Source organism: Prunus avium, chromosome 8 (genome assembly GCF_965620075.1).
Source record: "Prunus avium chromosome 8, drPruAviu1.hap1.1, whole genome shotgun sequence".
In the NCBI taxonomy this organism is placed as follows: Eukaryota; Viridiplantae; Streptophyta; class Magnoliopsida; order Rosales; family Rosaceae; genus Prunus; species Prunus avium.
In genome coordinates, this window is record NC_142291.1 from 1,536,270 (window position 1) to 1,552,956 (window position 16,687).

A 16,687-nucleotide genomic window follows, 5' to 3' on the forward strand; every position below is an offset into this window, starting at 1 on the left:
TTAAACCATGAATTATGGAGGAGATGAATAATTGTAAACATTTGGAAACTAACACTTTAAAAGCATTGTTTTGTAATTTTTTAATTAAAATTTTACATTTAAAAAATAATAAAAGAGGTAGGCATTAGGCAACTTTCATGATAGAGGAACCTCAAAATTATTTACTGATATTACTTTTGTTTGTAAAGTTTCCATATGGTTTTAGAAATATAAAATCAAACCTAATAGAGTATAAGGTTTGATATTTATAGTTTATATTGAAAAAATAACCAAAATAAAATGTAAAACACCTTACATAAAAGGCGAGTAATCATACAACAAGGCCTCTACTGTTTGAGGGACTCCGTGCAATCATACAACTACTCCACGATGCTACTTCACTTAACTTTTTCTTTTCATATCACGATATGAGAAAGACTTACATGTAACATATGTATATACATTTTACAAGTTCATCACTCGTTACTTGTTAGATCACTTGAAAGTAAATACTAATTAAATTCGAACTCGTAATGAAATAAAACATCAGCACCTGAATTGAAGGGGAAAAGAGCTATGTTAAGAATGTTTGAAAATGGAGGTTACCTTTGTGGACTTGGGTGAATGTTATCTTAGACCAATCTAAACTACCAAAGGAATTGAAGGAAATGATCCTGCTGGAAGTGACAAACTACCATGCTATTTTACTCGCTTAAGGGCTCGTTTGGGAGTGCTTTTGAAACAGCGAAAAGCGCTTCTAAATGGGTGAAAGCGCTTCTGTCTTTTAAAAATGGTGTTTGGCAAAAATTGCAAAAGCGCTTTGGGTGAGATTCAAAAGCACTTGGAGTGGTTTTGGAAGAAGCACTTGAGAGGTGCTTCTTCTTAAAAGCGCTACAGGACAAAAACAAGGGAAGCACTTGGCTTTCTTTAATGAAACTTTTAAAATACCAAAAATACCCATATTTAATTTTTTAAAATGCCAAAATACCCTTTCTTTCTTTCCTTTTCTCTCTCTTTTTCTCTTAACGAAAGCAAAGTCATTTCCTTTCTTCTTGTACTGTTCTTATTTACGAGCTTGAAGACGGTGTTATTCAAAATTTTGAGGTGGTTCTTGCCAATTCCATTTTAATTTCATATATTACGCATCAAAGTATGCAAGGGACAATTCGGTTGTTGGAACTTGGGTTTCCTTTCTTGCTGTTTCTGCAAACCTCATCTTTCCTCAAACTTTTTCCTTTTTTTTTTAATACCCTCTTGACTCTCACTTATGTCTACATATTATGTTGTTATTTTAGATTTCCTATGAATTTAATTTGGGAAGTTCATACTTTTTTAAGTCGTGTTTTTATTTTGGGATCCTATGAATTTTTATTTCTTGTGTTTATTATAATATTTTGGGATTCTTTAAATTTTTTTTAAAGTACTTTTAAAAACGCTTTTACTGTGTCAGCCAAACACTCAACAAAATATCAAAATGGCTTTGATGTAGTGTAAAAGCACTTTTAAATGTGACATCCAAACGACAAACTGCTTCTTTGTAGAAGCGCTTATGTCATAAGCGCTACTGACATAAGCACTACTAGCATAAGCGCTTCGGAAAGAAGCACTCCCAAACGAGCCCTAATTCTGCCTAACAATAATGAAAATTTGAAGCACTCATATTTCATGGGCATTTTGATTTTCTTGTGTTTCAAGTCGGTTTGCTGAACTCTTGGCCGTTTCCTTTTCGCATATATTAAGTGAACCAAATGCTGGCGGCAATTTAAGCCGAGAAACTCATGGATTCTAATTTTGGAAGGGGAAAGAACAGCCATCACATCGCATTTCACAACCAACGCAGACAAGTTTCCTATCCTTATCCTAGGTTACAAACATTTCTTTGGTTGAATTCAACATCAACTCTTTTGGCCATCAATTTAATACAAGGTCAACCATTGGATTGGATGCAAGTATTAGACTAATCATGTCACCTGATCAGCAATTAGACTAATCATCATCTCAAATACCCGTCAAACTAAACCAAAAAGCAGTATGACATGCTTCGACTTCGGTATGTACCGGGTCGAGCACCTGTATGAACTCGTATCATTTGTCAATCCTCAATAACCAGTCCTTGAAGACAGAGATACAAAACACACAAAAACACACAGGTTTTTCCTTCTTTTTGGATGTGGCCATTTGAAAGGCATCCAAGCTTTCATTTTCACAACAAAAAGAAGGAACTCAAATTCAAAACTACATTGAAGCAACAATTGACAATTCACTACGGGTTGTGGTGACAACCAGGAGTTCAGGACTTACAACTTGAAAACTGAGCTGTCAGCCCAATACACTAATTACTTAAAGACAATTTCAGGAAACTATTGCCTCAATAGTCTTTCCACATTGCTTGGATGCCGTTTTAATAAGTAAGCTGAACCTGCAAAATCAAAATGCTTAACAACTAGTAACGAAATTCCATGTGTGTGTATATGTAGTACGCATGCATGCATGCATGTGCATGTGTTGCTATATAAATCTACACACATATACACATACCATTAACTCAACATTTACCTTGGAATATGAACGAGTCTACTCTGAAATATCAAATTGGACAACAACACAAGTTATGTTGTCTGAGCTACCGCGTGCAAAAGCCTCTTGGATGAGTTTTCTAGATGCTTCTTCTGCGTCTGCTATGTCCTGCACTAAAGCCACAGCATCCTGGAAATAGAAGATACTACACTTTAAGATTTTAAGAAATTCCATTACGAACAGGGATCTGAGATATAGAGAAGATAGTCTAACTTCAAATTTTGGTGCATAGAAAGCGGATTCACGAGTTTGAAATGCCAGCAAAACTCAAAGTTCTAAGCAGTAAAATATACATCCTTCAACAACAAAGTTGAAGGGTTTGGCACACAAATTTGATTTATAATTTTAGTTTAGTTTTCTATTTTCTTAGATTTCAACATTTTAGTTTGAGTTCCAATGTTTGAAGGCTCTTGCACACAGGTTTCTTGCACAAAATGTTTGGTTTTGATGGATGAGAATTCAATAGCTCGTGATAATTTTGTGGAGACCACCACAGGAGGTACATATCAATCTCATGTCCTCCACCCAGCATGGGTGGTAAGAAGAGGAAGTTATCTAGGCAACCATTAACCATATATATCATTGAAATTGAAAATTGTGATCCCAGTGTACGTAGATGTAAGTGCAATTCTTGTGGTAAGGATTATTTATAATCCAAAGAAGTGTAAGGCATACATGTAGAATGGGAACCCAGTAGCAATCAAGTCCCTCAAAATAGATTCCCAGACCAATCCACAACCTGGAACTGTTATATCTTTCTCTAGAATGGTGGAGTTACAATGGAAGAGCTTACTGACCATTTAAGTATTACATGCAAGATCTTAGTTTCTAAGCTAAGACAAGTACCTTTTTCCAGCTTTAAGTGCTAATCAAATCACATGATATGATGCACGCTTTTAGTTATGCACAACTCGCATTTGTACCAGTATTTATGAGAGAATAAATCATGGTACATGATAAGATCTGTACCATTCCAAATGGCTGGCTAGATCATCTAGTCATCATCACAAGAAGCCTAGGGTTGCAATCAAAGTGACCAATAATGCCCCACAGTAAGACATCAACAACCACATAATGCCAACTTTTAAAGGCAATTTAATAGAAAATACACCATCAATCAGTATTGGTTCCATCAAGACAATGTCCTAGGAGGGGAAATTAGGTTGGCATTGCATGAAATGGCTGTTCTCAAGGATCTGAGTGACTCACTTGCAGTTGATATACGCCCATACACAGAAGAGAAAAATTACACTTTTACTAACTAAGCCAAATGATAGATATGGTGAGTCACATGCTGTATATACTAAGACCCGTAATATCTCTTTCAACAGTTTAAGATGAAAATTTCAAAAATTTCCTTATCTAAGAGCAATGTAATTCATTCAATACATGCACTCACCTTATTTGATATGACATTCCAAAGTCCATCGCTTGCAATAATTATAAAGTCTACTCCATCAATTTCTTCTTCCTAAGCATAAGAGTGAAAGATAAGCATATGAACAGATACACACACATAGAGGTATATGTGTAAACACAAAGACAGAAAGTGAGTAGCCAGCTTATGATTTCAGATTACCTGAATTTCTGGCTCTGCAACAACAAATGGTTTCAGTACTTTGTCTCCAAATGCACGGGAAACGGCAAGAACACCTCCAACCCGCCATGTTCCTGGCAAGTTTAACAACACAAAGCATAAGTTTGGGATTGAAATTGTTTCCAGACTTATGCACAGGTCATCCGGGAACACTGATGTTAAAGAACATAAAAAAGTATCCGATCTGGATTTTATAGAGATAGATAGAATGATTAGAGATCCATCTGTATTCATCACTGTTATGTTTTCATTATAGATAATTATATAGTTAACAAATTAGTATGGAAAAAGGTAAAGCAATCACATTGTATAATCTGGCACGCATAGATAAGGGGAGCAACATACAGAGACAACTTGCATCAAAGGACGGAAGTTGGGAAAAATTAACTAGGCTGCTCTTGGGCACATATGATATTTGTTAAAGTTGGGAGCATCTAATCCAAACCAATAGGCAATGGGATTAGAGGCCAAGATATTACATATTGTCATGCAAGGCAATGGATTCTTGATGTGAGATTCTCTATTCTCTAGACGCCCCTGGCGTGACTGAACCAAACACATGGATCAATTATATTGGGTGACCTGGGCATATGTGACTGTTAGGCCTAACAAGTGGATTTCCAGCACTGATTCTATGTTGAAGTTAAAGCATCAACCCAAAACCAGTTGGCTATGGGTGGAGACACCCAGGATATTATATTCAGTCATGCAAGGCTATGAACTCATGACAAAAGATTCTATATTCTCAACAATATTAGTACAATTACAGGGTGATCATCTTAGCCTGCAGTCCCACAGCTGGACAATATTCTTTTCTGAACCTAAATAAGAGAACATTTCTGTCAGATATTTCATTAGTTTGTCGATAGTACTACAAGATAGAAGGTAACTGATGTAATCCCAGAAAGGGAGCAAAGGATGGGAATGAGTAAAAAGCTCTATCTGTAAAATAAAATCCACCATTCAAATGGCTTGGTTTTGGCAGCTTTTTTCTAATTTTTTATAATTGTTTATCATGCATGTGTTATTACTATATCAGATGATACACTTGAGTCATAAAGGGTTAAAATTAAAAAGTCAACTTCATTTATGGCAATCCAGGAAAAATATTTACAAATATAAGTTACTGATTGAAGTTCTAGTCATTGTAATTAATGCCATAATCAACAGGTGCCACAAATGTTGGGAAAATGCCGCCTTACCACTATAAAAGTATACATCACATAGACCAATTGAAACTATACACTCAAGAAAATGTAGCTTACCTGCCCAAATAATGAAACCTCCAGCCTCTTCAATTCTTTGGCGTTCATCAGATCTATCAGGTTTATGATCAACGGACAAGGGAATAGCTACAGTGAAACACAATATATGATTTCACAACTATTCAGTAGAAAAGAAAAAGAAAAAGTTATTTGCATATACTTTGATTAAAAAGGAAAAAACAAAAACTAGTATGTTAACTTAATGTATCCTGACAAGGCTCGTCCTTAACTTATTGAGTCATTAAAAGTAGACAGAATATGACAAGGACATTAACCAAACTAAGCTTTTTTGTTCAGTAATTTTTGTTATTGCCCTGAATTTTTTTCCATTATACAGTTTATAGCTCTTATAACCCCATAAGTCCCACCACTAGCAGAGAAGACAGTAACCTGAACCAGCTCTGCAGCCGACTACTCTTGAATCACCAACATTTGCAACAAAAAGCCGATCACCTAATAGCAAGGCGGTTGATGCAGTTGAGCCAGCGTCTCTCTGATAACCCTTCTCCTCATTAAGGTAATCAACATCTGTCTGTTTAAATACTTCAACTGCAGTCATAAACACAGATCTGCCTCATGCCTCATGATCACAGGGAAGAAAGTTTAACATGAAACAATGAATTCAATGGGCAAACAGAAGGAAAAGAAATAGCTCACTTCATACCAATAGCTGCCTTTGTGTCTTTGATAAAATCTGGGTGGCTACTCAAATTTTTGAAAAGGTTCTTTTTTAGATATTCTGCAGTCCTTGAACCTCCATGACCTGAAGAAATGAGCACAAAATCCATCAATACAGAAGAAGAGAGAGAGAGTGAGACAAGGGGGGGTTGTTAAGCAACCATCTATATTCTTCCTAACTTTATTTTTCGTCATTAGTATACATTAACCATCAAGATGGACAACCTAAACAAATGGAACATGTGAAGAAGCAGAAATAAAACACCATCAGCCTATAGTTTCTGACACTCTGAGCCTGATGAGAGAACATGCTACAAGGGATAGGTGATAGAAACGTGTATTGTACCATCAAAAACACCAAAAAATGCAACCATCTGGCCATCAACGTCAGATATATTTGCCTCAAAATAATCCTCCATCGAAGGCCTTTTACCCTTGAAACTGGAAAATCCATAGCTGAACTTTGCATTACGGCTCCCAGTGAGAAAGCTAACAGAAAAAGAGAAGAAAAACAATTAGGTTGTCCACATAACATATGAAAATTACAATTATCAGGATTTTGATACCAAATACACTGCAGAATGGCTCCTTTAGCAAAGGCTGATGAAATATCTTGTGAAACTATAATATCACCCATCCAAGTCATATTTAAAGTAAAACAATACTTTGAAACAGTGAAAGCACAACAAACATTACGAAAACAGAATCACACGTTCGAGTCAAAGATCATACTAACATATAACTCAATCCCAACCAAAATATAAACAACCTCAGCATTTTCCTTATGTGATCACTTTGACTAAGCTGAACAACATAGCGATCACAGGATTGGTGCATATTTTAATTTATTTAGATTGATGTATGTTCAAATAGCTCCACTGAAACAAGGTTAAATGTAAGGGAAATTGCATGATAGCCATAATCAACTACTCATGAGTGAACTCATTGGCCGTGTGTGCCTAAGTACTATCTAGTGCAAGCCCCAGGTCCAACAAAACCTAACCAATGTCACAAAACTCCGAGGTTTGAAACTAACTTCTTCTCTTTTCAATGTTGTTCAACAACTTCAAAGATTGCACTGAATTTCAAACTGTAAGACAATAACTCAATTATAATCTTCATTTCCATTCATCAGCTGACAATCTTTGTAGAGGAATTATAAAACATTAACAGGTTATCAGGAGACAAAAGTGGAATTTAAAGAGTGTTAAAACATTAAAAATAATTTTTTTGAAACCCAATGGAAACACCCTCTTGGGTTCGAAAGAAAGAATTCCCAAGATTTATAAAAAGATCTTAAACAAATGAAACCAATAAGAACAACCACAACCATATTACTCAATCCTCAGTCAGTCACAAGAAACACCTCAACTGATCAAAAGGAAACCACATAGATATGTTTTCAGAGACAGGAAGCGATCCCAATAAAAACAAAGAGTGACCCATCAAAAACAACCAAGCAATTATGAAAAATAAGTAAATAAATTTTATAAACAAAAATAGTAAGAATCGGGTTTATGAAAAACGAGAAGGAACCTCACCTGATCCCACCACCGCTTTCAAGGGCATTTGGATCCTTGGAGAACATGAGAGGCTCTGGTTTTTCTGATGCAGCAGCAGCAGCAGCTGGTGGTGGTTGTGGTGGGGCCTCTTCAAGGGCGGCCTCAGAAGAGGCTGCTGCAGAGGCAGTGGTGCTTGTGGTGGTATCAGAGTCTTGTGTAGTTGTGCTCATGATGTTGCCATGTTTTGTTTTGGTCGTGTTGTTTGTTGCATATAGAAGAGAGAGGTTGTTTTACAAAGACTGAAAAAGACAGTGATGAATCTGATGACTTACTCACCATTACCAAGGGGAATTTTAATGTCACACCCACCCGATTGCTGAAAACCACCCACATATTTTTAGAAAATTATTGTTTTCAGTCTGACTATTTTCACTCTTATTTAATTGTCTCACTTTGGCTAAAAATTAGACTGCAAAAAGTTAAAAAAATTATACCTACCCACACATGCAGAAAAAGATATTTTGTTAAGTATAAAATTATTATATTTCATTTCACATAACTATTAGATTTATAAATTGTGTAAATGGTCAACGGGTCTAGCCCAGTGAAATAGTGGTTTTGTTTTGACTTCTCTCCTCATTTTAGCTCAAACAAAACCAAACAGCTTAACAATTAATTAATTTGATCGTGATTTAAAGGTGAAACCAATTCAAGCTAAACTGCATGCCTAAACGAAATGTGCCCTAAATAATTTTTTTTTCCCCACTTGATACAGAGAATTCCAACTTTATATGTCTTACAAATTTTTCGTGCCAAGTGTAAAGGTAATTGACATAGTGATTAATTATTGTGATAATTTTGGCACCCCCTTTGTATACGTGAGTGGTAGAGGTGTGTAGAATGTGAGATTTTTAGTGCCAAAATTATCCCCTTTGTATATGCAATAATGCAACCGAACCAGATTTAATTCCTCAGAACAGAAAGAAGCTGAATTTAATCCAGCCCACTATATTTTAGCCCAGTCCGCAAAATGGTCGACCTGATCCATTGGGCCCCAATTTTTGCTCAGCTCTGCTTCATCTCTCCGTTCTCTCTCTTTCTTACTCTCAACCATTTCGCTCTCTCAACGTACCCAACACTGGCTGCGGGAAAGCGAACGCAATAGCTTTAAACACACAGAGGGTTTCACGTTCTTGCAGGTAATGGAATTTTTCCGTTTTTGCAAACATTATTGCTGGAAGTGTAGAAATTCAGCTTAAATCAATAGTTATTTTTATTTTAAAAAAATGATTTCATCTGGGTTTGTGTATTGTGGTGTGAGTTTTTCACTTGGCATGTGCTTTAACAGGAAATTTTTTATTTTCACTACTGAATGTATGAATGTATGAACAAAATCATACTGGGTTCTTGATTTATGGGTATTTGAATTATCATGGCATTGACGTAATATCGGGTGGCTTTTGATTCATAGGTGATTTCTAGTAGGTTATAAGTTGAGGGGTTTTGTTTAAACTCGCTAAAATGAATAACTTGATTTCAGATAATTAAAAATACTCATCACAGCTTCATCAACAACACTTGAAATCAATCAAAAGAGATGGTATTTGGAGCCTTAAGGTCCATTGTGCGGCCTCTATCCCGGACCCTAATATCCCGCACCTCCACATGCTCCATAAACTCATTTGCTGCCAGTTCTGTTCGCCCAAAACCTGAGACCCGCTTCCTTTCTGGTGGCCAAGCTCCGTGGTCTTTTCTGATTTCGAATCATTTCCACAGCTTGACAGATACTCGTTTCCCAAAGCGGCGACCCAGCCTCAAGTCTCGTCGAAAAAGGGCCAGCATAAGACCTCCAGGTAGCTTCTTCATCCTAAACCTGACTCTCCTAATTTGAGGTGAACTCTTATTAACTAATTACCTCTTGGATATGATTGCACTGTTGGAAATTTCATGTTTGGTTTCTGAGGAAAGAAAAAACAGAGTCTTAGCCGTCAAGTGCTGCCAATGCTTAATTTGTTGATTTACATTTACGGTTTGGGGCAATAGTTTAGTTAGAGATTTGGTTTCAATAAAAAATTCATGATATTATTCATTATTATTTGAATGCAGGACCGTATGCTGGGATTCAGTGTGCTCCTGGTGAACCGATAGTTCCTAGTAGACCCAATGAAGGAAGTGTGAAGAGGAGGAATGAGAAGAAGCGCATGAGGCTGCGCCGCGCATTTATATTGGTGTGTATTTCATGAACTCTTTTATCCGTCTCTCTATTATGTTTCTGTTGTCTGTAATGGTTTAGATATGCTAGGGTGTTTTACAAAAATAGAATTCTAAGTACATTGTCATGAAGATAACTGGGAACTTATTCTTATCTTCTTTGTTTGAGAATTTTATTTTATTTTATTTTTTTATATTTCAGTTACAAACTGTGTCATGTCTTACTCAGAAAATGCTCAATTTTCCTGTTAAAGCTTACCATAGAGAGGACTTTGTTTGTTTCACAATAATAATTCAGAAATTGCTCGTTCTTTACAATCAATTTAGATGGGGTAGTTGGATGAGGAAACCTTGACACAGTAGAATGAATTGGGCAATTCAACGCTATAAAAATCAATAACACATATTTGAGCTATATTGAGTGATGCAAATATTCGTATATTTGAGATGATTTTGCTTGAAAAAATAAATCAAAATTGTCCAGATCTCCTGCTCTCTTTGTCTTGGATGATACAGTTCTCTAGCTGGTCTTATAATTTCTTTTCGGTTAGCTGGTTACTTGGTTTGCATAGATTAGAATGGTAGTGAATATAGGATATTGTGCCAAGGCATATGAAATAGTCTTACACGGTTTGGAATCGTTTTGGCCTGGAACAATCCTTAGGTTGGGATGGAATTTAATTCCTCCTCCCGCTTGCATAAAATACAAATTTTTACCTTGAATTTCAGTCCTTATTGAAATCCCTTTTGTAGATATGCTTTTCCTCTAATATGGACTACTTTTGAGGTTGTGCAGTCAGAAAAGAAGAAAAGAAAGGCTCTAGTGCAGGAGGCTAAAAGGAAGAAGAATATAAAGAGAATTGAGAACAAAATGGCTGCTGTGGCAAGGGAAAGAGCATGGGCTGAGAGACTGACCGAGCTGCAGCGACTGGAGGAAGAGAAGCGAAAGTCCATGGCTTGATGACTAGATAACATTATGGTGGAACCTTGTTTGCAGATTGTAATGCTGCTTTTGGCTCTCTGTTCCATTGAACATTCAACCTAGTTTCTTCAGGCGCGTTGGTTCCATTTTATCTGTTTGTTCGGTTTATGGTGTTTTGCCTTCTCCAATCATACAGAGGATGGCCATTTGGCGAATCGTTTTGTTTGTAGTCTTGTAAACTTGGTTTTGAATTCTAGCTAGCAAGGTTGAGAAAGTAGAGAAGGCATTGCGCCATCATATAAGTAACCACTGGTTTTCAATAGGTCTTAATTCTTTTGATGAGATACGGATGCAGTTTCCTTGACCCTATCGTTTGTTGCTTTCTGATTTCGATATCATAGTACTGATGCATCACGACGACCAAATATAAGGGTCTTGAGTAATTGTGCCAAACAACAAATTGTTGATTTACAGGCCACTTCCGCAGCATGGATGCGTATAATAACTTGGTCTACAATTTCACTCAAAAGAGCAGTTTGCTGCTCTCTAGGAACATAACATTGCATGTCTCCGATTGATCGGTGTATCAAATTATCAAATTATCGGTTGATAATTACCATACGGCGCGTGTAAAACTCACTCACTTTCCAGGCTGCTATGCTACGTACAAAATGTAGTTGATCACATTTAAAATAGGAGAATCAGGAACCATTACTATAACACAGAAGTACTTGTTTGATCAAGCTTCACATTCAAATTCTGAAAGAGGTAACTGAAACGAAGGAAAAGAAGAAAATAATCGGAAACCCTGAAATCTCAGCTCTGGAGATTATAAATATATAATTGTCAGGTTAAATCACACCAAATATCACTGTATCACAGTTCCGTTAAATATTTAACACGAGAATTTCGAATCAGCCTTGGTAAAAAGAAGACAAATGGGTAATATGCCAACGTATGTCGAAATCTCAAAATCCAATCACCACTAGCAACAGCCACTTGTTGATGCATCAGATTCAGCAGGTTTTTGTTTGAAAATGTTCTTTTTCACACCTGCTGAGCCCTCAGCCAGGAGACTTGGTGTTTCCAATATCTGCATCAAATGGTACAATAACATCATCACAGATTCACAAGAGAAAACATCCAACTAAACCCAAAATATAAGTTGGCCTGCCAGATTATCATAATGCAATCATCAAACATCCAAGTTGACATTGATCTATGAATAGTAACTTTAATATGAAAAATGGCTTGTAAACACAAACCAACTTCAACACTATCAAAGCCATGAAAAGAAATGAAGCGATATGAAATTATGGTGACAACAATCATTTCCAAAGTACCCAGTGCCCATAAATTACGGTAGCAAATCTAGAAAACAAACCATTATCTGAACCAGTACCATCCCAGAGAACCCATATAGAAGATATCTCATGATCATAAGTATTTTAGAAAAAAGAGGGACGCCACCATTTTGCATACCTTTAAGACAAGCTCCTCAAAGCATTGCTCAACATTTACTCGAGCTTTTGCACTACACTCAAGGAAAAGGCATCCATACTCCCTTGCAAATTCCATCCCCTCTTTTTTACTGACAGTCCTTTCACTTTCCTGGGGAAAAAAAAAAAGATAACTTGAACATGGATTCTTCATGATGAATACATGAATAAAACTTGTCTTTGTCTTTGGAATGATCGCAAGCTTGAATTAGATTGCTTTTAGTTTCTATTTATCAGAATTACAACTCAGGAAATAATTACACTTATTTATTTATAAAGCTATGGTTAGGCTTTTAATTGTCATATTGGCTATACAAATAATTGCAATAGATTTGGGGACCTCTGGCAGATTGATTAGAAAATGAAAAGGTCAAGATCGAGGAAATCCTACTTTTCCCTTTCTCTTCTAATGATTCAAGACTTCTAAGTGTCTAATGAGCGCGAGAGAATATGGATAACTTCAAAACCAAATCAACGCCAACAATCCGATCCAACAAATAAAATATACAACACCAACTAGGCCCTAGAACCTTGGTGCAATACTTAATGAAATAATCAACAACTGAATGTGAGAGAGGACATACCTTATCGACTTTGTTTCCAACAAGCATCTTGATGCAATCTTGATTTGTGGAGTACAGGTCAATTTCTTTAGCCCATATATCAGACAAATTCGTAAATGTTTCTCTTCGGGTCACATCATACACTGCACCAGATCAATAAGTAAGTACAAAGTCCCATAGATTCTCAAACAACAGCTAACCTATAAACAATATAGTTAACAAGAGAAAAAATGTGTGCTGGTTAAACATGAAAGAGACAAACATACCCATTATTATTCCTTGAGCTCCTCTGTAATATGAACTAGTAAGAGTTCTAAACCTTTCCTGTCCAGCTGCATTATGAACAATACTTTTTATGTCAGTGGATTTGTGTGAAACTTGAAAACAATACCAAATTGAAAAACTTCTGCACCATCAAACCCAGTAATCCAGTTTCTGATGACATATAAGTAATCATATAAAGGAAACACCAAATACCAAAACATGATCAAAAGGTTGTAGAAACCATATAACCACCAAAATAGTAAGAACTCATCATCTACTTGGAAAATGTGTTGGGTAATCTCAAAAATGGTATATGATCAAGCAATTCATAATCCTAATTGAACAACTTCACAATGTTGCACAATAAACTTAATCTCCATACAAAGGTGAAAAAGTACAATATAACACAACTCATTACCTGTGTCCCAAATTGCAAGCTTCAACTTTTTACCCCCAAGAGTAACATGTTTTATCTTAAAATCCACACCTACAAAAACAAAAAAATTACAAAAAGAAAAAAAGATACAAATAATAGTTTAAAAAGACAAAATTTAAGGAAGGATAAGGTCACCAATAGTAGGAGAGAGATCCTCAAAGGTATCGGAAGTGAAACTCAAGAGGAGGGTGCTCTTTCCAACCCCAGAGTCCCCAATCATTAACAGCTTGAACAAGTATTCGAACTCCGCTTCACGAGACGACGTTGTTGCCGACTCCATCAAAATCAAATTCGAAAATGAAAACCCTACAACAAACCGTACAACGATTGGCCTGACCGAAGCTCTTTGGAAAAGAAAGTAAAGGAATGAGGTGGAGTGGTTGCAGAGAAGAAGAAAAAGAAAGAAGGCTCTTAAGTCTTCTTAGAAGAAAGAAGTGTGATTGATTATTTGGTGGATTAAGGCTTTATACTGCTACCGACATTACCAGCCGTTGGATCACCACCTGGCGTGACACTGACGCTTCGTGGTAGCTTCTTCTTTCCGTAACGTGTTTGATTGAATGAAATGTTCATACACCCCGCTGTAGCTCTGTTTCGCTTTTAAAAGAAACGGAGGGAAATAATTTTTTCTTAATATCTCGTCTGTTTTTTTTCTAGATATTATATGGAGAATAAAAAGTGTCCCATTTATGATAAGTTTTAAAAAAATTTGTCGACAGAGTCGTCTTTTTTGTTCACTATTATTATTATTATTTTAAATATTTTTTTTATAACATAGTGAGTGTAAGTGGACAAAACAGAAGTGAGAACGTACAATTTCTAACAAAGAGATTATAAATGGATAAATCATGAGTGAGAAAATTAGCTCCCTTCAAAAATGCAATAATAGACTTGAAAATATATACAAATCTAAAAATATTATATTCCATAAAATTAGGAAATAAATTGTACAAAGTAAATAATAGTGTTCTATGAAAAATGTTTGGCATAATGTTTAGCTCCTCAAGTTGACAATAATTGCGATTTCAAACTCAAATAATATTATATTTAAAAAACTCAAATATTATATTCTTGAACTCACATTATGTATTACTACGTTTAACTGTGAATCTTACGGAATGATGATTGAAGGATTGACATTGCACCTTACAGAGTGATTATAGAATGCTAAAGTAATACGACCACGTGGTATATCTACATGATGTCGAGTGCACTACAACGTTTTAAACATGAGGTTTTAAATTGCAATTGGTGTCAAACCTGAGGGACTAAAATGAAATATACCATTTTTTATGTTGTGCTGATTTTCCCATTTCTTTTTTTGTCCTCTTACCCTCCTTTTTGTTTTTTTTTAAATAATTTTTATTATAACATACAATTTTCAAACAAGAGAGTGTAAGTGGACAAAAGATGAGTGAGAACATATAATTTCCAATAAAGGGAGTGTAAGTGAACAAAAGAAAAATGAGAAAATCAACTCCATTTTTTGTGAGGTAGCGACTAGAGCTGGGCATATGGGACCGAAAACCGACCAAAACGGCCGAACCAAACCGATCAGTCCGGTTTGGTGTGGTTTTTTTGTTTTTTTTTGGCCAACGGTGCATGAACCGGACCAAACCGGCCTTCATGGTTCGGCGCCCGGTTTGAAATTTTAAAAATCGTCGATGAACCGGACCGAATCGGGTAACTTAAATTATATATAATTAAATATTTTTAATACACATGGCTGATTCTTATTGGATTATAATTTTATATGTTGTGCACATTTGCACAGCATATCCTAGCCCTTCAACTTAATCTAGGTCGATCAGATCTCATCCCAATTCAATCGTGCTCATCCATCTCTCCTCCCCTTTGCATCTTCGACATCGCCTCAACCTCACCGCCTCAGCCTCACATCGTCACCACCACTCAGCATCGACTTGGCGCCGTCGCATCGTCGTCGGCGCCGCTTCTTCTTCATAGCTTGAGTCGCACACACCTCCCTCTCATATTTCAGTCGCTCAATCTCTCATCTCTACATCTCTCATCTCTCAATCTGCCATCACCCATTCTACTCTCTCATGTAATTTTTCAAACAAGGTTTCTCTCTACAAAGGTTAGTTCATTCCTCAACAACTTCTTTTTTTGTTTTATGATTTTTGTATCTGTTATAAACCCTAATTATTGGGGGTTTTGGATATAGCCCTAATTTTCGTACTTCTTGCATATGCAGACATTTTACCTAGCAAATTGGAGAGGTTTGAACTAGTACTTGTGTTGAAAATCAAGGGTAAGTTTCCTTTCCTTCTTATATATGTGTTTTGTTTTGTAAATTGTAACTGCTATAGCCTATAGATATCTATGATTCTGTGGTGTGTATTGAAGCCTGAACACATAAAAGGCTCTAATTCAAGACTAGTTTAGCTGTCAATTGTTATCTGTTGTGTAGATACAGCTGCACCAAAATGGATTCAGTTGCATCCTCAACTTGTGATACTTGCAAGTGCACGAGCCGTTCGGTAGTATAGCGTATGTAAGTGCGAGGTCGATCCCACGAGGATTGGTGATTGAATGATTCAATTCATTTTCCCTACACAAAACAGAAATGAAAAAGAAAGGAAATAAATACAACAAGAAAAAAAGAAATAACTCAAGCAAATAAGTTCCCAAGTTCAATTAGATTAATGGATTGATTCTAGCTAAAGTATGATTAAGCCATGGTGTGTGGTCATAACCTTGTGTTCCTAATTCCCTAATTTGATCATTTGTTGTCTAACCTAAAATTAAGCATTAGGAACCCATTAAGCATAGAAGAACAATTTAAACAACCAAGCATGTATCTAATCCCTGTTGTCGAATGTCCATACATACTCTTCCTATTCATAGTTCAATTCGAATTAAAGCATGGTGTATACTCTTAATTCAAACCAAGATAGCTAACATGCAAGCCTAAATGGTGATCAATCATTCAAACTAGCATATTAACTTATAAGCATAATGAATAAGAACAAAAACCATAATTGAAACTTGGAAACTAATTCAACTTGAAACTAAAGAAAAGAATTTACATAATGAAAAGTAAAGTGGAACTAAGAAAAACTTAAGGAAAATTTCAGCACAAAAGATTTCATTACAACAATTGAAAACTCTAAGAGAAACTAAGAGAATTTGAGGGAGAGAAGGGAAGGGAGCTCTAGAGAAGTGTTTGAGAG

The 16,687-nt window shown here is 36.0% G+C and overlaps 3 protein-coding genes across 4 annotated transcripts; 1 reads left to right on the plus strand and 2 right to left on the minus strand.

The window, feature by feature from the left end:
- Positions 1-1,994: 1,994 nt before the first annotated feature.
- On the minus strand, positions 1,995-7,913 carry LOC110760868 (Protein phosphatase 2C family protein). 2 transcript variants are annotated; one of them, XM_088245134.1, is made up of 9 exons: positions 7,638-7,913; positions 6,443-6,585; positions 6,083-6,181; positions 5,872-5,967; positions 5,419-5,505; positions 4,136-4,227; positions 3,956-4,027; positions 2,536-2,685; positions 1,995-2,398 (listed from the first exon to the last, which is right to left on the minus strand). In XM_088245134.1, the coding sequence occupies exons 1-8, from the start codon at positions 7,826-7,828 to the stop codon at positions 2,554-2,556; spliced, it is 912 nt and encodes a 303-aa protein (XP_088101260.1). In that variant the 5' UTR covers positions 7,829-7,913; the 3' UTR covers positions 1,995-2,398; positions 2,536-2,553. The 2 variants fall into 2 exon arrangements, with proteins under 2 accessions (XP_088101260.1, XP_088101259.1); XM_088245133.1 differs by having other exon boundaries at positions 5,809-5,967; positions 7,638-7,911.
- Positions 7,914-8,642: 729 nt separating this feature from the next.
- Positions 8,643-11,098, plus strand: LOC110760865 (protein translocase subunit). Its single transcript, XM_021963214.2, has 4 exons — positions 8,643-8,797; positions 9,139-9,451; positions 9,705-9,826; positions 10,606-11,098. The coding sequence occupies exons 2-4, from the start codon at positions 9,196-9,198 to the stop codon at positions 10,768-10,770; spliced, it is 543 nt and encodes a 180-aa protein (XP_021818906.1). The 5' UTR covers positions 8,643-8,797; positions 9,139-9,195; the 3' UTR covers positions 10,771-11,098.
- Positions 11,099-11,527: 429 nt separating this feature from the next.
- Positions 11,528-13,930, minus strand: RAB18 (RAB GTPASE HOMOLOG B18). The gene is made up of 6 exons (XM_088245135.1): positions 13,629-13,930; positions 13,476-13,544; positions 13,060-13,125; positions 12,815-12,936; positions 12,214-12,342; positions 11,528-11,824 (listed from the first exon to the last, which is right to left on the minus strand). Exons 1-6 carry the CDS (start codon positions 13,771-13,773, stop codon positions 11,717-11,719), a joined length of 639 nt encoding a protein of 212 aa, XP_088101261.1. The 5' UTR covers positions 13,774-13,930; the 3' UTR covers positions 11,528-11,716.
- Positions 13,931-16,687: the final 2,757 nt, after the last annotated feature.

Excerpts from the sequence above, each read along its gene's own strand:
- LOC110760868 (XM_088245133.1), bottom strand. The coding sequence starts at position 7,828 with ATGAGCACAACTACACAAGACTCTGATACCACCACAAGCACCACTGCC. Across the intron at positions 5,968-6,082 it reads AGACACAAAGGCAGCTATTG|TTGAAGTATTTAAACAGACA; the intron begins GTATGAAGTGAG and ends TTATGACTGCAG. Across the intron at positions 4,228-5,418 it reads AGGTTTCATTATTTGGGCAG|GAACATGGCGGGTTGGAGGT; the intron begins GTAAGCTACATT and ends TAAACTTGCCAG.
- LOC110760865 (XM_021963214.2), top strand. The coding sequence starts at position 9,196 with ATGGTATTTGGAGCCTTAAGGTCCATTGTGCGGCCTCTATCCCGGACC. Across the intron at positions 9,452-9,704 it reads GGCCAGCATAAGACCTCCAG|GACCGTATGCTGGGATTCAG; the intron begins GTAGCTTCTTCA and ends ATTTGAATGCAG. Across the intron at positions 9,827-10,605 it reads TGCGCCGCGCATTTATATTG|TCAGAAAAGAAGAAAAGAAA; the intron begins GTGTGTATTTCA and ends GAGGTTGTGCAG.
- RAB18 (XM_088245135.1), bottom strand. The coding sequence starts at position 13,773 with ATGGAGTCGGCAACAACGTCGTCTCGTGAAGCGGAGTTCGAATACTTG. Across the intron at positions 12,937-13,059 it reads AGCTCAAGGAATAATAATGG|TGTATGATGTGACCCGAAGA; the intron begins GTATGTTTGTCT and ends GATCTGGTGCAG. Across the intron at positions 12,343-12,814 it reads TTGGAAACAAAGTCGATAAG|GAAAGTGAAAGGACTGTCAG; the intron begins GTATGTCCTCTC and ends TTTTTTCCCCAG.